Source organism: Carica papaya, chromosome 7 (genome assembly GCF_054855325.1).
Source record: "Carica papaya isolate Zhongbai chromosome 7, ASM5485532v1, whole genome shotgun sequence".
NCBI classification, from domain to species: domain Eukaryota; kingdom Viridiplantae; phylum Streptophyta; class Magnoliopsida; order Brassicales; family Caricaceae; genus Carica; species Carica papaya.
This window is the reverse complement of record NC_142315.1, coordinates 10,364,629-10,384,556: the sequence shown is the minus strand read 5'-3', so window position 1 is coordinate 10,384,556 and position 19,928 is coordinate 10,364,629. Positions and strand designations below refer to the sequence as shown.

General features: G+C 36.2%; 2 protein-coding genes across 3 annotated transcripts; one reads left to right on the top strand and one right to left on the bottom strand.

Annotated features, from left to right (window-relative positions):
• Positions 1–452: 452 nt before the first annotated feature.
• BUG22 (cilia/flagella-associated protein) lies at positions 453–15,030 on the top strand. 2 transcript variants are annotated; one of them, XM_022038698.2, is made up of 7 exons: positions 454–628; positions 1,020–1,119; positions 1,191–1,260; positions 1,379–1,410; positions 10,790–11,031; positions 14,346–14,582; positions 14,680–15,030. In XM_022038698.2, exons 3-7 carry the CDS (start codon positions 1,208–1,210, stop codon positions 14,686–14,688), a joined length of 573 nt encoding a protein of 190 aa, XP_021894390.1. In that variant the 5' UTR covers positions 454–628; positions 1,020–1,119; positions 1,191–1,207; the 3' UTR covers positions 14,689–15,030. The 2 variants fall into 2 exon arrangements, with proteins under 2 accessions (XP_021894391.1, XP_021894390.1); XM_022038699.2 differs by lacking the exon at positions 1,020–1,119 and having other exon boundaries at positions 453–628.
• Positions 15,031–16,542: 1,512 nt separating this feature from the next.
• On the bottom strand, positions 16,543–17,730 carry LOC148252949 (uncharacterized). Its single transcript, XM_088208492.1, has 5 exons — positions 17,671–17,730; positions 17,497–17,568; positions 16,980–17,087; positions 16,826–16,894; positions 16,543–16,602 (listed from the first exon to the last, which is right to left on the bottom strand). The coding sequence occupies exons 1-5, from the start codon at positions 17,728–17,730 to the stop codon at positions 16,543–16,545; spliced, it is 369 nt and encodes a 122-aa protein (XP_088064618.1).
• Positions 17,731–19,928: the final 2,198 nt, after the last annotated feature.

The window sequence follows — 19,928 nt, the reverse complement described above, 5'->3', positions numbered from 1 at the left end:
TTTAATATAATAATATATAATAAGTATTTATTTAAAAATTTGATATATAAAAATATAAATTTTAAATATATTAACATAAAATAAGTATTTATTTAAATTTATTAAATAGAAAAATGTAATTTTATTTCTAATTGATTATAAATTATATACTTAATAAATTTTAAATATAAAAATAAAATTAATACGATAGTATATTATGTAGTGAAATTTTTAATCGAATACAAACTCTGAATTATAAACTGTATAAACTATAATATTTCGTTTATGTTATTTATTGTATAATTTTTTTACTAAAAATTAAGATAAAATATGATAATAAAATAATTATTTTTATTTTTATTTAATTTCTATTTATATAAAATAATATTTATACTATTTTTTAAATATAATAATAAATTATATTATAGGGGTGGTGGCAAATACGATAAATTTTTTTTTTTTTTTTTTTTTTTTTTGAAGAAACTGCCTCCTGCGTAAAAATTTTTCCTAAATGGATCGTGTTGGAGTGGAAACGCCAGGTTCTTAAACTTGTGAAGACTAGAACAGTTTTCGGGCCAGGAAAGATAGGAAACTGTGAAACAAAAGTCTCATCGACAAAGCTCAAATTCGTTTCAAGATAAACAAACTGGTATGGGGATATGGACTGAAAGTCATTTACGATTTCTATTTGTTTCTTCTTCCTGGTTTTGGTTAGAAACATCTGATCGAGTTGAATTATGAGAGCTGTTTCTGGGTAGAAACATCGCCTAGGGTTCTCATAAGACGCTTTTTTCTTTTTTTCCTTTTTGGTCTTATTTGAATTATATTTCCTTTTTACTTTATTTCACCTGATAAATTTACTTCAAACGCGAAGCAGGAACTATGCGTGTAAAATTTCGGGATCGGATGAAGTTGTCAGAAAATTTAGAAAATCTACAGAATTTTTTCCTCTCTAAAATCTTTCTCTTGGAGCTATTCTCAATGATTTCGTAAAATTTACATGTTGCAATCCTATAATCTATTCTAATGTCTCTAACCAGGGTAAATACTACATCCAAATTCGCAAGCATCAGTGAAAGAGACAAGATAGGCATCTGGTTAAATTAATTAATTGGAGTTCTATCGGTAAAACATATAAACGTGAGTGATACAATGAGTTGCTTTGCTTTGCTTTTGTTTATGAGACGACTTATTGAGGATTTTCACCCCAGGTTTATCACTGCTGAATATGTTCAAGAACACTTTTCAGTCTGGGTTCCTGTCCATTTTATACAGTCTTGGGTACTTTTCCTTTTATTTTTTCTCTTTTTATTTATTTTTTGGGATATTTTCAGTTGATTATCAAGTTTGTATGCGTCCTTTTTATTTATATATAGATATATTTTTTGGATTTTTGTAGGAGCAAACCATTGCAGATATGGGATAAAGAAGGTGATTTTTTTTCTTTGCTTGTATTTTGTTGTTTATTGTGCTGGCTTTTGGAGCAGAAGTGTACTGCTCCTTTTTCTATTTAGATGTTCTATGATATGGTGTGAATGCAAAGAAACATTTTTAATTTTTTGAAATATTGAAATGACGTTATGAACTTTTCATAGTGTGCATTCATCTATATTTGATCGTCATCTAGGTTTTTAACCAAGGTTTTTTTACTGCTTTTTTATTAAGGTTGTTTCTTCTTAACGTGGATAAAGTAAGAACCTTCTGAACCTTATCTTGATCGATGTCAACAGAAGTGTGTGAGATGTGCTTGGATGATTGTCTACAATTTCCTTTTTTCCTTTTAAAGAAAATTATATCAACAAGGCACGGGGGGCTATTTCTCATTTAGGAAAAGATAGATTACAAGTTAGTCAAAAATATCAATGAGATCTCCAGGTTTCCTAAAAAGAGCATCGGAGTCTGAAAGTAGCAATCTATGCTTTTATGAAAAGAGGCAGAAAGATCCTTAAAAGTGTTCCTCTTTCCATATATCCCAAAGGGTAGACAATAGAATAAGGGATATCAACTTCTTCTGGCATCTATTAGCCTTCATAACTTGCCACACCCTCAATTCAGTTGCCACCATACGCCCTATAATCCACTAAAGATTAAGAAATTCAAATCCAAAGGTTGAAATTTCTGAAGGATAAACTTAGGAATTGGAATAAGGAGGTGTTTGGAGATATAGGATTGCGGAAGAAAGAAATCCTGGAGGAAATAAAGGGATTGGACAAAATGATATCAGAGAGTAACGTATTTAAAGCCAAATGAGACGTTTTTCCAAGCTCTGAAATGAGCTTGAGGAGGTAATATTCAAAGAGGAGCAAAGTTGGAGGCAAAAAATTAGGTAAAGTGGTTAAAGAATGAGACACTAACACTAGGTTGTACCACAGGGTAGTAAATTGGTGAAGATGGAGGAGTGAGATCAAGGAGTTAGACTAGAAGGGAGTGGTGTACAACGAGATAAAGTAGTAATCGGGCGAGAAATCACTAGCTTTTATCGGAATCCATATACAAAACATGAAGTATCTTGGCCGTTTCTAGAAGGCATCAATTGGTGCCTGTTGTTGTAGCCCAAGCAGGACAATTAGAGAATCCATTCAGTGATGAAAGAATTAGTGAAGCTATTTGGATAATGAGTACAAAAAAAAGCTCCTGGCTTGGATAGGTCTATGGGTGCATTTTTCCAATCATGTGTGGACCTTACAAAAGATGATTTGATTGAAGGGTTTGAAGAGTTCTATTTGAATGGGAGAATTTATGGAAGTATGAACTCAATCTTTATTTATCTCATATCCGAGGTCATAACTAAGGCATTATCCTTATGATTTACGACGTTTTGGATGATACAATCTAAGCAAACCAGAGTGCATGTGGGGAGGAGAGAAAATTTTGGGTGTGTCCCTCGTAGCTAATGAAGCGGTGGAACATCTGCATAGAGTGAAAAAGGAAAGGTCGGTTGTAAAATTAGATTTTGAGAAGCTCTATGATAGGTTGAAATGGGGTCTTTGAAGTTGGTAATGGTCTCGAAAGGGTTTGGAAATAGGTGGAGAATATGGATACAGTTTTGTTTGTCATCTGTGTCCTTTGCAACCCTAGTGAATGGAAAACCCAAGAGTGGTTTCGGGCCACTTAGGGTATAAGATAAGGAGATCTTCTCTCTATGATTCTTTGTCCTTAGTAGTAGATGTTCCGAGCTAACTGTTGGCTAGAGGTTAGAAAAGATAGGTAATAGAAGGTTTTATGTTTGAAAATGAAAGAGTGGAGATGTCATACCTCCAATCGTGGATTACAACAGTCTTATTCCTGTTAGATGATAATAAATTGATTGTTACTAAGCTCATGTTGGTGAAGGTGTTTGAGCATAATTTAAGGCTTCTGATTAATATGACTAAAAGTAGATTGGTAATAATAAATGTGGTGGATGGTACTGTGAGCATCCCAATTGTGGCAATCGACTGTGGCAACATTAGCTGGGCCAAGTGAGAGGGTTGTAACGCTAATCCAGGATTGTTTATCTAATATTCCATTATACTACCTGTCATTGTTTAAAATATCAATAAAGATCGCTGAGATGATGAGGAAATTCCTGTGGGCAAGCTGGAGAAGAGGGGGGCAGTTATTTTCTGAGTTGGGAGGTATGTTGTAAATCTAAACCTTTTGGAGATTTGGGTATTGGGAAGAATTTGTCATTATTGTTTAAGTGTTTATGGCGTTTTCCATGTGAACCAAACTCCTTGTGACACAGAGTGATTAAAAAGTACCAATAGGAGTCAGTGGAGTGGATGGGATATGGTGGCCATGAGCTCCATCTAGCACCAAAGCTCATGAGAGCTATCTCTAGTTTGTTATACCTATTCCTGGGTAAGGTAAAGTGGGAGATGGTTACAAAGTTTTATTATGGGAGAAACATTGGATGGGTCACTGCCCTTGACTACACAATTGCATCACCTATTTCATATTTCCTTGTGCCATCAGGCACTAATTAATTACTTTATATGCCTCATTAAAGGTATTACCACCTAGAATTTCCATTTTTCAGCCTGAATGATAGAGAAATCGATGAGCTCCTCAGTCCTTTGAGATTATTAGAATCTTTCTAGCTGTCCCAACAGCCAGATTGTGCGGTATGGATATTAGAATCTTCATATACATACACTTGTAAATCCTTTTTTGACCATATTATCAGACCCTGATTGTTACCATAGCTGTTTTACCAGCGACATTATGACAATTTCAGGTTCCTTGTAAGATGAAGGTGCTTATGTGGACAATAATTCTAAATCGGTTAAACAACAATGAGCTGTTGCAAATTACGTCTAATCGAGCTCTATTTCTAGATATCTATGTGATGTGTCTAAGAGGAAAGGAAACACATAACCATTTATTCTTTCATGTGAGATGGCTTGAAAACTATGGCCAAGGTTGTTTGACATATATAGCATATCTTGGACAATATCTCCCTCCTTTGAAATGCTTTATGAATTCCAGTGTTGGTGGGGTGGGAGTATGCAAGAAAGCAAAGCCATTCTGACAAGGTGCATTGTTCACAGGGTTATGGACAATTTGGTTAGAAAAAAATCATCGGGTGTTTGGTAATTGATACTTCCAGGATGCTATCCTATGGGCAAAGACGACCTTTTTGGTCTCCCTATGGGCACGGGCACATGGAACATTCTCAAATATTTCTCTTATTTTCCTTCATAGGGATTGGAAGGAAATTAGCTAGTGATCATCCATGTGTTTCATTTTGGTCCTTTTCATTTTTTTTTTATTTTGGTTTTTTCTAACAAAGGCTTCAATAAGATATCTTAGCCTCTCTTATTTTTTTTAAAAAGGATATCTTAGCCTCTCATGTTTATTCTTAAAAATGAGAAATAGGAGAGAGCACAAAACAAGTGAGTAGGGGTCTCAGTTCATTTAACATCTAGCACCTAATAACAATAACCTTCCTTCTCTTCCTAAGATTTTAAATTGTAAAAATCCTTCTCCAAGCTGCCAGTCATGAAAAAAAGCAATTAGACAGTGGCATTGCTTTTCAAAACTTGTTCCCGAGGAAACTACTCATGAGTAAGGGATCCGCACTCAAGATGGAAGGACTAAACACTAAAAACCCTTCCTAATTTCCTTGTAGGATGGTCATTAGTTTCAAGATCTACTTTGGAAGTAACTAAGCATTGATAAGATAGTGAACTACCTCCCTAGTTATGAACATTTTCTATAAGATCGGTATTGTAAGTAAATAATGCCACATGATAGGGGTAGTGGAATTCAAGATTTTTCTTGATTTTTCTTTTGGGTCATATTAAACTTAAATCAAGTTTTTGTTTTCATTAAAAACCTTAAAATGCATTTACTAGGGATGACTATACTTGTCGAATCATGCATATATTTGAATACACAAAACTTAATCTAATTAAATAAATGTGTTCATACCTTTTAATAGAGAGTTTGAAAAGAACCTCAGGGAGAAAACTGGAGCTTTTGGAGAATTTTTCCTTCCTCCCTCGTAGCTGTGGGTTGAGTTTAGAGAACTTTTCTCTTGTTTTTGGTTGAAACTAACATTTCTTTCAAGCTAACTTTTCAGCAGCCTAAGCAAAGCCCCGCTTTTATGTTACACAATCCCAAATTTACCAAGTTTTTTAAGAACGTACTCTTGAAAATTTGTGAGAATCTTTTGTTGATTCCTTGATTCTTCAAAAATGCTGAAAGTGAAGATTAAAGACCTACTTTTAGGCATCAAGTGGGAGAGGTTGGAATCAAGTTAAAGTTAGAAAACTCCCCCAGGATAAAATTATTCGAGGCAATCATTTTGTGGGAAAATCTCTCCCAAAAGCAAGCCAATCGGCTAGGAGAAAAAGTTTCTCTAAGAGTCGTGTTCTTCATTTTCTTGCTAAATCAAATTCTTAATTTGGTTTACTCGTATGTCTGGACTCAAAGCCATTTAATTCTTCAAACTCAAGACTAAGAGATTGAACCAAATTCCAGAAACTTATCACATTAAGAGTATAATTTGATCTGTTCTCTTTAATTATTTAAATATGGCTATAACTAGATTATTCTCAAAGTCCTAGCTGCATAGTGACAAATAGTATTTAAAGAGAGTCTCTCCCTTGGGGTGGTCAGCCATGTTGTTGTACAATTCTCAACATACCCCTCTTGCGTGGACCATTTAATTCTTCAAATTCAAGACTAAGAGATTGAATCAAATTCCAGAAACTTATCACATTAAGAGTATAATTTGATCTGTTCTCTTTAATTATTTAAACATGGCTATTACTAGATTATTCTCAAAATCCTAGTTCCATAGTGACAAACAGTATTTAAAGAGACCCTTGGGGTGGTCAGCCATGTTGTTGTACAATTCTCAACATACCCCTCTTGTAAAGCTTTTGTACATGGGCAGCACTCCCTTGGTGCCACCTCTTAATATATTTTCTCTCTTTTATTTAAAAAGAAAAATTAATTCTATATTTTAGGTTATGTCTAGTTAAGGAATATTGGGTCCAAGTGATTGAAGACACTATATCATTCTCTGGGCTTGTCTTAAAAGGGTCTAGTCCACTTAAATAATTTTAATGTAAGACCCAAATCTAATCAGATAACTTTTACTTAATTTTTCAGCATATCTTCTTTAATCATATTGTTTCATCTTGAAAATTAATTAATCATATCATTAATTGCAAGATTCTTCTTGATACAATATTCCAAAATTTCTCCATTTCATAATTAGGATGAATTCTATAAGATTAAAGAGTATGGAAGTTAGACAAAAAGAGGGGCTTCTCTGTATAATCATACCATGAATTTCTTACTATGAGAGAGAACAACAACCAAACAGCCCCTTTCAAGCAAATATGAAAATCTAAAGCACCTCCTAGAATTTGTTTTTTTGCTTGGGAAGCGGCTAAAGAGCGGATTTTAATAATTGACATGCTTAGAAGAACAGAGAATGTGCTGATAAACAGGTGTTATTAGTTATGGCGGGTAGTGTAAGTAATGAATTTTGTGCTTAGGAGGGTTTGTGTATAAAAAAAGGGAAGCATTTATTTCTTGTACTACTTACTATTTTTTGGGTGATTTGGAAAGAAAGAAATGCTAGGGCTTTTGAGGCGGTAGAGACTAACCTTGATAACATTAGAGATAGATGGATTCGCACATTTGGATCTATTTTGCTGGGTTATGATATTAAAGATCGGGATGATATGGGTGTAGTCATTGACCAATTGGTAGACTTGTAACTATTTTGTATACAGGTGGTACCCCTTTGCTACTTTGTGCGTAATAATACTTTGCTTTTATTTCAAAAAAAAGTGTATGATCCATATTCAATCATCTAGCTGACATTAGGTTTATCAATCAACTTTTTTGATGTCAACATGATTATATTGATCCATGAGTTACGTCTGGCAATATATCATAGCCCTTAGAAGATTTGAAATGGTATGGTAGAAAAAGTACTTCTCCATAATAATTTCTGTGCAGATACATTCCTTCCAGCTCCTTTATCTTAGAAGGACATAGATGTACAGTGTCAAAACCTAATGGTCAATCTATATGATAATATGTTATTTAGATCAATTTATTCTTTGAAACTCCTGCTTCAATTTAGCATGGCTGTGTATTTCTTGAATTCTCTAGAAGATTCTACTGGAGGATAATATTCTGAGAAACTACTGCTCGTATGATTCTATTTCAAATTCCCAATGACTATTCTGATTAAGGCCTTTGCAAGTGATCCAAAACTTCATAGTACCAAACATGACTCTTTTGTATAAGTCAACTGTGGTAGAGTTGAGTCAAAGAAATAATTTCTATATGACTATTTATAATTAGATTCTTGTCATGTAGTAAATATTTGAAGAAGCTAGTATTCGAGTTAGTCCAGTGAACTTGTTCGTGAAGCAAACATATATACAACTACAATCATGTCATCCATGGTAATGTTTAATGTGAATACACACTCCCTGATAATATGACGTTTTTTTAGAGAAAAGTATGAAATGTATTGATGTGGGAGCCAAGGGGGCGCTGCCCATGGACAAAATGTGAATTTACAAATCAGTAAGAATATATACAATGACACCAAATTCATCCAAACTATCAAGGTTGTGCCCCAAAATAATGGAACCGAAGAGATGTAACCATTTATTCTTGATGTTGGCAAAATTCCTTTCAAGACTCAAAAACTCTTGTTTCTTTCTTTTCATTCAACCCAGAAAATTGATAGCGGTATTAGGCTGTAATGTTTGTTCAACGCAGCAATACCCTCCCAAGCAAGGAGCTCAGCCTTCACAGAACCAGCAATAACCCATTGAATCCCCATAAGGCTGAAGATATCATTCCAGAGTCCATAGGTGATAGGACACCATAGTAATAGGTGTCTACATGTTTCTGAGCTGACTTTGCATAGTGTACATCTGTTGGCCAAGTGAAAACCTCTCTTCATTAGATTGTCTAAAGTCAAAATGCGTTCCTTGGCTGCTTCTCAAGCGAAGAAAGAAATTCTGGGTGGTGCTGCGGTCTTCCAAATCATTTTATAGGGGAAAAGAGTTTGATTTTCAGCAGAGAAATCCTCCAGATACTTATACATAGAAGTGACAGAAAAAGTACTTTTTTGTTCAGCTTCTCGTTGAGTCTATCATCTCTGTTGCGCAATTGAATGGTGCTAAGGATCTGATTTAATTCCATGTATTCCTCTAATCCCCTGTCTTGTAAATTACGACTAACCACCACATTCCCGGTAAAGGATAGATTCCCCTCAAAGGCGCTCTCGACCAGCGGATATTTATCTCTTGCAATAGCAAAGATGCTAGGAAAATGGGTTTGGAAGTTGGTATTTCCAAACCATGTATCTTGCCAGAATCGGACTTTGTTTCCTCTGCCAATGACCCAAGTAGAGCAGTTCTCAATGATGTGGCTATATTGCATGAAGTTTTTCCATATACTCCTTCCAAAAGGCTGTTTTCTTATTTGGTCAGGTTATGTAGGCCGTTACTGAACCACTTACATTCAATAATGTTTTTCCAGAGGATGTTTTTGTCATTCCAGAATTTCCAGACCCATTTGCCATGAAGAGCTTTATTAAGAGCTAAGAGATATCTGAGGCCCAGTCCACCTATCTTGTTAGGCTGTTTAACTTCATCCCAATTTACCAGATGGTATTTATGACTATTGTCAGTATCGCCTCAAAGAAAACGCCTTTGGATAGCTTCCAGTTTTTTTTCCACATTGACCGGAATTTTGAGCACTGAGAGATAGTAGATGGGAAGATTGGAGAGAGTGCTTTGAATGAGAGTCAGCCTACCTCCTTTGGAAAGAAATTTCCTTTTCCAGTTGGTCAGTTTGTTGTGGAAGATGGCAATGATTGGCTCCTAGCAGCTGCTGTCTTTGTGCTTAATTTCGAGGGGTGTACCCATGTATTTAATGGGCAAGTTAGTAGCTTTACATCCCAACACCAAGGCAAACGATGGCTCTGGACAATCATGACCAAATTCCGCAAGTTCAGATTTATCATAGTTAATTCTCAAGCTGGAGACAGCTTCGAAACAGAGGAGGATACATCTCAGACTTAAAATTGAGTTGATGTCAGGTTGACAAAAAAATAGTGTCATCGGCAAAGAAGAGGTGCAAAATTTCAATTTGGTTGAATATGATATTTCGTACTAGTCTATCCTGATACAATGTCCATTATAATCTGTAGTCACATTAATGTTATGACAGATTTTATAAATAGTATTTAGAAGAAAGTTTCATTATTATAAACTCATCATAATCATACTTTTATTGTAAAGCTTATGGGACATTTATCATTTTATGAATTTGAACATTGACATGTAGCTGCAAATGATAAAGTTGAATAAATCTACTTTTTTATCATTGTGAAATAATAATTGTGATAACTTTGTAATTAATTATTATATAACATTTTAGTTGTATCTCATACAATTAACTTGTCAGACAAACTATTAGTACCAGATATCCCATAGAAATAACTGAATCTCATTCAGAAGCACTATGTGGTATCTCCTTTATATCTAGCAATACCGAACGGATTTGAAACAAGCAGAAAGAGGAGCCTCCCCCGGAGTTCTTCTAAAACCTCATTGCTCGTCTAGGCTGCACTCTAAACTGGATGCATCTAAAATTATCCTCCTTGCCAACTCTGATCCACTTCCATAAGCCTGAACCACGGCTCCTTACTGGCCCTGTACATTGTGTGCTTTGTAGCATTTGTGAGTTGAACTTTTCCAGAGATTTTTAGATGGTACCATGCTTTTTTGCAGAACGAGGAGTTCTGAGCTCATACATTAATAGATGTGGTACTTTTGGCATAGAGAAGGTGTTCCTGTATTTTTGGATTTTTCCTTCATCCACTGTATGAAAGAAAAACCTTAGTTGTAGAATTCAAGTTCCTCATAGTGAAAACTTCACATGTTGATCCACGGATGTACTCATGTGGGATCATATTAAATTCTGTCTTGTCTTTCTTTTCTCCCACACGTTAATTGCTTTGTGCTGCACATGTATATCCAGTACAGCACACGATAAATAGTACCATCTTGGCAAACTTTTTAACTTCCACAACTGTTCAAAGAACTCTGAGTTAAAAGTATCCCATTCTTACTGGGGTACTCATGTTGGAAGTTGCAAATTTCCAAGTTGGTGAGTGTACATCCAACTAGTCCTTTCTTTATGGAGTATATTATATTATTAGAGATGAAAGGTGCTTTTTGATAATATCTTTATGTTACTTGATATGACATGGAGCAACTGTTTGTTCTATGCCTATTGAATGTGCTGTCTTTCTTCTGTTCCGAGTTTCTTGCAGTTGTCAATGGTCATATAAAGCGACCTCATGATGAAGACATTCAATCCAATGTACTTGAAATAGTTGGATCCAATATTCAGTCTACATACATTACATGTCCTGCTGATCCATCCGCAACTCTTGGTATAAAACTCCCATTTTTGGTCATGATAGTGAAGAATCTGGCAAAATATTTCACATTTGAGGTTCAGATTCTGGATGATAAGAACGTGCGACGGCGTTTTCGCGCTTCTAACTTTCAAGTCTGTAAGTTTGACCATGTTTCTTTGGTATTTATCCTTAATTCTTGAGTTGTATTTTTATTTTGATTTCTTGCATATGTCCCCTTGGAAGTTTGTAAATGGTAAGTGAGGAATATGTTCTTTTGCGTATGGTTTATGCCTGTTCCCTAGGAATGAATTATCACATTGCTGGTTTCATTGTGACTTCTAATTGATTGAGCATTAAAGACCATTTGTTTTCATGCCTAGGATCTTAAGGCACTCTGTCCTTTTTGGGCATTAGCTATGAATATTTTTATGCATGTAACTTGTAGCTATCAGACTAGATCTGATTACAAAATGGAAAAGTCTGTGCTCTGTTTTCCAGGTTATAATGTTGCATAGATTCATCTTTTTTGTTGGCTCACTTATTCTTTATTTTTCTCTGAGGAACACATTTATTTTCAAGTAAGTCAGATTTTATTTTTCAAAATAAATGATCAAGTTCAAAGTTAGTCTCCTTATCTGTTGTGGTGAAAGTCGCATGACTTTGGCTGGTGCTTCAACATGGACAAATCACAGCCTGGATTGATTGCCTACCACCCTTGTTAGAGTCATTTCTCATCAAATGTTGGGTGTGTTTGATAAGTGAGATACAATGTGAATTTCTACAAAACTTGCTCTATCCACAAGAATTGGTTTCCATACCTAATTTTGAAGAAAATATATACCGCTATTTGCCTGAGCTCATAGTTAATTTAAGCAAAAAACCATTAGGTAAGCCTAAACAGATGAGATGAGATGATATCAAGTTGGCAAGCTTTGGTTTACTTTGTCAGAAAAACTAAGGATGTAGGCTGCTATTGGAGAATTCTGTGATGAATCGGAAGAAGTGGCTGAGAAGATAATGAGAAGGGAGTCAAATTTATTTTATTTATTGTTGTTTAATGTTGCAAATTTGTCAATGTTTTTATGCATCCTTTTAGAGGGTACCATAGATGGTGATTACCTTCTTCTTCAGGAAATTGCAGAATAGCTTAACACTTAATGGTAACATCACCAGATGACATATTGACTTGATTGGTGCACAGTTAGTTCCTGCCCTCACTGAAAAATAAACAACTGAGGGAAGATAAGGGTGAGGATACACCACTTACATGTCTTTTTGCTCACATTTTACGTATTAGCCAGTGCTCCCTTATTGATCACTGCTCATGAGAATCATATTTCTTGGAGACCCTGCCTTCTTAGAAATTTGAATTACTAAGAAACTCTTCATCTTATTTCTGTGGTAGCTTCGCTGGAACCTTTTCGAGCTACATCTATTCCTGATTATGGAATTTGGTACCTTGATTCTTCAGAGGCTTGTACTTGTAAATCCTTCTTTGGTTGTCTTAGTGCAATCACATAACAGTTCTTCTGTCTACCTTTTAGAAATTGAAAGTCCCCTCTAAATTGAGTTTTTATTTGGGCAGTAGACTTCATACATTTAATACAAAAAATTTGCTTCAGGTAGGAACTGAAAAGAGTTTGGGAGCAGACCAACCTCCTGGTCCCAGACCCTGACTTTCCAATGTTTCTCCCGAGCTTGACCCTGATTCACCAACAGGGATTTTCTCCTTACCTGTATGTCCCATATACTAATGGGGATTCTTTGCTAATAAATGAATTTTTTTTTTCTCAGTTCTTTCTTTGATTGTTTACATTCTAAATTAACTTAATCACATAGAAATGATGAATTAATATTATTAGATACAGAAAATTGAACGAGCCAATTTTAAAGAAATAATTTTGATTTTATATTCTCAATCCACAACAAGAAGAAAGTAGGAAGTAAGGAAAACATTACAAAGAAGGCAAACATTTATATCAAGATAGAGAACAGAGCTCCATCTTTTAGATCTGTTGTGCCTTTCACCAACGACATCAATTTTTACCAGATCTAGCGACATTAAAACTAGCAGAAAGACACAATATGTTTTTCTCTAAGAAAAAAGCAGATCTGTTTGTTTTTGCTAGATCCAGGTAGAGCAGCGCCAGTGATGGTAGTGTTTGGGATTAACAGCTGATGATTAGTTCTGCACTTGTTCATTGAACAAAGCTTGAAGATGGGACTCACTTGTTTGCAAAAAGTAGTGTTGCTAATGGAAGCTTGGTTGTTAGTTTTCTTGTACTCGTATGACTGAGATATTCCATGGTTGAATTTGAAGCTGATGAAGAGGGGAAGAAGTGATGCAGGATATCATGAAGAGTTGGCTGTGCTGAAGAAGAGGCGGCAGCCAGCAAGTTGAATCGGAAGAAGAAAAATAACATACCGAAGAAGAAGAAAGCTTGAAGAAGAAGGGGAAGAAGAAGGAAAAAATTGACCAGATGTGTCTGCAGTATATTTATGGTTGGGGCTGGGGTTAAGGGAGAAGGTGGTGAAGGTTAGAAGTGTCTAGAGAGAATGCTTTAGTGTTAAATTTGAGTTTTTAACTTGCATGTATGTATATAGACATATATTTACTGTAGTGACTCCATAAATATAAAAAATGTTATATATGGTATACTATTTAAAATATCATTTTATTTACTGGGGTCAGGGATGGGGCAGGGTGGGGAGTCCTACCCAAATCCCAATTTGGAACAGATCTGAGAATTTTTCTGTCTCATTTAAGAACAATTTGACCAACCCTTATTGGGAAGATTTCATCAAGTACCCGATGGGGTGGGGCTAAATTGCCATCCCTAGCTGCCAAGGTGCACCCCCTATATTGCTCTTTCCTCTAATGTCTGCTTCACTTGCTTTAATAGTTCAAACAGTCACTTGTTTTCCGTTGGGAAATAGCTCGGAAGGGTCAGAATGGATTTCTCTTTTGGAGATAGCTCGGAAGGTTCGGAGTGAATTTTCTCTTTCTTTGACCTGGGTTGGTTCGTTCCAACAATTTGGAGAATTTCATTTCAACTTTGTATGGCTTGGGAGGAGTAAGGAACATTTTCTTTTTGGGGGTTAGGGGCTTTATTTGCTTGGATTATGGGTGCTTTGTTGGAGAGAAACACGAGAGTTTTCAATCAGTGCCCTTGTTCTGTTAATGACATTCTTGAGAGGACTGCGTGCATTGCTTTTCTTTGGGCAAAAAGTGCACAGTTTCTTTGGTGGTTTCCCCTTTCCATGCTACAAAAGGATTTGGGTGGCAATCTTGTATTGGCACATTTGTTTATTCTCTTGTTATATTTTGTATGTTTCTCTTCTTTGGATGGTAGATTATTCTCCTATTTATTGTATTTCCTATTTTTTCATAAAAATATTTTCTATAAAGAACAATATTGAGCACCTATGTAATTCCTTTAATGAAAAATAAATCAATTAATTGTAGGCTGTCACTCGAGCTAAGCCATATATATGTACCATGCCATTGAGGATGGATGAAGGTTGGAATCAAATCCAGTTGAATCTGTCTGATTTTACTAGAAGGGCATATGGAACCAACTACGTCGAGACATTGCGAGTTCAGGTTCATGCAAACTGCCGCCTGAGAAGAATTTATTTCTCAGAACGTCTATACTCAGAGGAGGAACTCCCCCCTGAATTTAAGCTCTACCTTCCAGTGCAGGTAAGAGTGATGACTCAGTCAAGTTAAAATTTGTTGCTAGATATTTCCATCTTGCATGACAAGCTAATTCTCGTTTTATCCAATCTTTTGATTGCAGAAAGCATGACGAATTTCACTATATGAGGATTGTTGTTATAATTCTGTACTTCAGGAAAATCTTGGATTCGTGTCTTTTATATTCTCTGTCAGTTAAACATTTCCATTTGAGTCGTTTTGTAGGACCATGTAGTATTCTAATGTCATGAGATGGAATTTCTTGAACCTAAGTTCTTTTTGGTAGTGGTAAAGTTGAAATCACTTTCTCTCCAGTCGGAAACTGGTGGGAGTGATGACCACTTGGCCAAGAGGCCAGGATTGAAATTATGTGTTAGCTAACTGTTTATATGAATCTTTGAATGGTTTGGCCAAGATTCAAGATGGCTAATGACCATGATTTTCTGATTGCCTATGGTCTCAGAGTTCATTCGGTTCATTATCAAACTTTTGGCACCTTGCTGAGAACATTCTTGCCATACACAAGTTATGTTTTGAGTAATAAAGTCAGATGAAAATTGGCCCTCTTCAAAGTTAATGTAGTTTGACAGCAGAGAAAATACAAGGAAAAACGAATGTTTGTTGGTGCCTTTGGATTGATATAAAATAATCACGATACAATTATGGTAAAATAGTATGCTTGAAGTTGGTAGAATCGTAGATCCTAGAAGTAGTGACTGCATAGCTGGATTTGCCTTTTCTAAGGAACTTGTGTCATGTTGGGAAAGGAAATTAATAGGAACTCCAACCTCTAAATCCTACCTACATATGGGATACTTTAGCACTAGTGTCAGTAATTAAGAGACATGAGTATTCCTAGATCCAACCATTTGAAGTATATTAAACAAATGGACATGCTCTATATAGAATATGGATATGCTGTCAGGTTCGTCATCCCATTCCCAGGAACAATGTCTCAGTAAGAATTTGAATCTTCAAGCTACAACCTTCCAAGCGGCAATTGGTACCTTAAAGATGCCCTTATAATAAGGAATCCTAAAAGCAGCATCAGGTAATCATAGACAAAGACAGATGGCAGTCTAAGGTGCATGCATACGCAAACAAGCAGAATAAAAGAAATATAAAAGTAGAAGGGGAAAAAAAAAAAAAAAAAGAAAGAGAAAATGCACTTAATCAAACGCATACTTTGATTCTTAAAAAATAACATATAAACTCCACATTATATATATATATTTATCCTGTATATACATATCTAACATTTGTCATGTTAATAGAGATAAATGTCGAATCTACACATATTTTGTCAAGAATCTAAGAGAGTGTCTGTAGTTTTTATATTGTATATAAGTTAAAGCCTCAAATTTAACTCTACACAACTCTTTCATCTCTTTATTTTACAAAATTATTATTTATTTCAGTATACAATCCATGAACTCATAAATACAAGTTTCTGAAAGATTCTAAAAGACCAATGGTGATAAAAAATCATTTGATCATATGTTTAAAAATTCACTAATAAATAATGCGATATACTTTTGTCATTACGAAACAAGTTTTTCACAAATTATTATCAAACAAATTAGATTAAACCAAACACGTTTTTACTTCATAATCTTGTAATGTAATGTAATGAATTTCATCATCAAAGTTTTGGCATTTTGTAAATAATTTTTCAATGACGAAAAAAAAAAAAAAAAGAGAATGATAATATTTACATTTGATTTTTTAATATTTTTATTACTACATTATTTTTTCCGAGCCTATTTTATTTTATACAGCATTTTTCTCTACCATACACTTCTTTTTTGGGTTCCAAAAATTACACAAAAAGTTTCCATAGTTACTGTCTCTACTAATCGTTGCAGTATCTTCATTACAAAATGATGAAGGTGCAAAGTCCAAATGTTTTTCATATCACTCTGATATTTCTCTAACTAAAAAAGTGGACTGACTTCAGAGTGTTAGTTCAAGCTGGAGATGCTTCTTCATAATTTGTATCATCAAGCATCTCAACCACAGGAGCAAACTGTTCAACATGACAGAGTCTAAGATATAAAACATATTATATCTACAGGAAGTTTTAAGGCAATTCACTTCTCTGTACTAGCTTAAAGAAAACCAAATGTTTTACACTTTTATTTGCCAGATGAACGAGGATTTTAAGCTGGATGGAGGGCCTAGCCAGGGCAGGCTTCCCCAGAAGAACAACAAGTCTTGATAACTTAAAACAGCAACTTAGGGCACTATACCGATGATAGAAGATCTCCATTAACAGCAGAAGCATCTTCTACTGGTGCAGAGAAATCCTGCAACCTAATCTAATGATTATTCCATGCATAATGCAATAGAGTGTTTGTTTATTGGCTGCAACTTTAAAGTAACTAAATATTAGTCTAAGGAAACAAATAGTAAGTCATCAAATAGGTAATCGAATCTACTGAACAAACTGTTAAGCAAAGAAACCATGCTGAAAGCAGCAGAGCCAATACCTTGCAAAGGTGGTGAAGAAAGCTGTCAGTGGTAACCCATGAATCGTCCAATATCAATGGTCGTTCTGTCTATAAGATTGTTTCGATTACCATTTAATTATAAACCATTGGGACCAAGAAATAAATTTTTTTTACATGTCTCCAAGATACTAAATTTCCAGATTATACTTCTCCTAGCCATGTCAGCATTCAATCCTTGACCATATGGAACCAAACCGAATAGAAGCTCAGAAGCTTTCAATATCTTGTGATCAACAGAAACTTTTTTTTTTAATACTTATACATACCGGCATAAATAAATGAAGCAGCTGTCTGCAGGTATATATATGCATGTGCACCCAAAGAGACCAACAAAATTTTCTAAGGCTTAATATATAATGCCAAATATAATAATAGATATGATGAGGAAATCTAAAAACATTATTACTTACTACTGCAGTAGAGCCAAATAAAAGGCTAACCAAAGACTTCCACTGCAGAAATGCTTCAAGTGACTGCCCCATCTGCATAATTACTACATTCTATAATCTGTAAATTACTGAATGAATTTGGAAAAAGGTAAAATATTTTTAAACTTGGAAAAGGTTATATTGGCATGTGCATACCAGAAACGTAAATTGCAACTCCCCAAGAAGAGCTTCTCCAGAACCTCCATAATCTTTCATTAGTAAGCTTTCTAATAATTGTGTCTGGTCAGATAAGTAGAAACATAAACTTTCTAATCTTTCTACTTATCCGACCAGACACAATTTAACAAGAAGAAAAGAAAATGGTTAGAAAATCAAAAACTTCATTTGTAATACCCAAGAATTTTTATTTTTATTTTTATTATTATTATTTTATTGTACTATTTTTAATTAATTCTAAATAAATATAATTAAGTATTAATATAATTTAATTTATTTTAATAAAAAAAATAATAATAAAAACAATAAAAATGAGAAAAAATTCTTATGGATTTAATTGAAAATAATTTTGGAAAAAAATGGTGAAAATTTGGATTCTGGAAGTATTTTTAAAAGAAAATTTGAAAACCGGATGTCAAAATACAATTTAGAAAAATTGCGCCACGTCAACTGCCCGGTCAGCAGCCCCGGCCAACCAGAACGCGCCGCGTGGCAGAGACGCTGACGCGGGGAAGCCACGTGGAAGAGAGCCAAGTGGGCGATCCGCGTGCGCGCGATCGAACGGCTGAGATCCGTTCCCGCGCGCACGGACGGCCCAGATTGCACGCGCATGGATGGTTCAGATTGAATCGCGCACGGACGGTTCAGATTGTATCACGATGAACGGTCTAGATTCATTTTCTTTTTAATCGCGATTGAATGGTCCATATTAAATTGCGATGGACGGCTTAGATTAAAAGCGGAATGTTATAAATAATCTCATCCACACCCAAACCCTAACCTTAGCCGTCAGAGCCCTCGCTGGAGAAGACAGCCCAGCCGCCGGGGAGCCGACTGCCGCCACCCGCTGCCGCACCGGAGCACTTTTCGGCCGCCAAACGAGATAAAAATTCTCCCCTTGGCTCAGAATTCGATTTTAAACCCACATGTGGTCAAATCGGAGCCAAAACACCTACCAATTGGCCGAAAAACGCTGTCGAAACCCAGCGGTGCCGCCGCGGGTTGTCTCAGTTTTTGCCTCCGATGAGGCCCTTTGTAACACCCACTAATTTTATCATTTTTATTATTATTATAATTAATTTTTAATTTATTTTATTTAGTTTATTTTATAATTTTTGAATTTTAATTGATTTATTTAATTTAATTTAATTTAATTTAATAAAAAAAAAATAATAATAATGATAAAATTGGGTAAAAATATTATTTGGATTTAATTGAATTTGATTTTAGAAAAAAAATGTGAAAATTTAGATTATGGGGGTATTTTTGAAAAGAAAATCGGAAAACGGGGGTCAAAACGCAATTTAGGAAAATTGTACCCCTTCAGCGCCACGTCAGCAGCCACGTCAGCGGCCCAGTCAGCAGCCCTGGCCAACCAGGACCTGCCGCGTGGCAAGGCCACGCCGACCCGGGAACGGGCCACGTGGGCGATCCGCGTGCGCGCGATCGGATGGCCCAGATGCATCCCCGCGCACACGGATGGCCCAGATCAAGCGTGCGCATGGACGGCCAAGATGCACGCGCACGGACGGCCCAGATGCACACGCACGAACGGCTCAGATTCAATCAAGTACGGACGGCCCAGATTTAATCGCGATGGACGGCCCAGATTAAATCAAGATGGACGGCTGTGATTAAAAGGCAAAGGGTATAAATAAACCCCCCACACCTGACCACAAAAACCCTAGCCGCCAGCCCTCGCCGGAGAAGACGAACCAGACGCCGGAGGAGCCAGCCGCCGCCGCCACCCGCCGCCGCACCGGGGAGTTTTCTGACTGCCGATCGAGGTAAATTTCATACCCCCAGCTCGTTTTTCAATGCTGAGTTCCCCTGTGGCCAAATCAAAGCCAAACTCTCGGCCAAACAGCCGGAAAACACGGCCGAAACCCAGCGGCGCCGCCGCGCCCCTCCTCGATTTTTGCCTCTGATGAGGCCCTTCCCGGCCTCCGTTTGATACAATTTTTATATCACCGTGATCACCATTCTTTTCTCTACAGGTTGATCGGAGCCAAATTACCAAAACACGAACCCCGTCGGAGAGCCGCCGCACCCAAGAACACCGCCGCCGATAAGCTTCGGTTTTTCGTATTTTTTAGCCCCCCGAGGGCCCTAGGCTTGTTTTATCGCAGGGACCGATGCAAGTGTGGCTGAATTCGGCTGGAAACGGCCAAAAACGGCCAACCCGAGGTGAATCACCGCCGCTTGCGGTGGCGCCGTCGCCAGAGCATGACGGAGCC

Excerpts from the sequence above, each read along its gene's own strand:
- BUG22 (XM_022038699.2), top strand. The coding sequence starts at position 1,208 with ATGTTCAAGAACACTTTTCAGTCTGGGTTCCTGTCCATTTTATACAGT. Across the intron at positions 1,411-10,789 it reads GCAGATATGGGATAAAGAAG|TTGTCAATGGTCATATAAAG; the intron begins GTGATTTTTTTT and ends AGTTTCTTGCAG. Across the intron at positions 11,032-14,345 it reads TTCGCGCTTCTAACTTTCAA|GCTGTCACTCGAGCTAAGCC; the intron begins GTCTGTAAGTTT and ends AATTAATTGTAG.
- LOC148252949 (XM_088208492.1), bottom strand. The coding sequence starts at position 17,730 with ATGAAAGATTATGGAGGTTCTGGAGAAGCTCTTCTTGGGGAGTTGCAA. Across the intron at positions 16,895-16,979 it reads TATTTGATGACTTACTATTT|ATTAGGTTGCAGGATTTCTC; the intron begins GTTTCCTTAGAC and ends AATAATCATTAG. Across the intron at positions 16,603-16,825 it reads ATGGAGATCTTCTATCATCG|TTTGCTCCTGTGGTTGAGAT; the intron begins GTATAGTGCCCT and ends CATGTTGAACAG.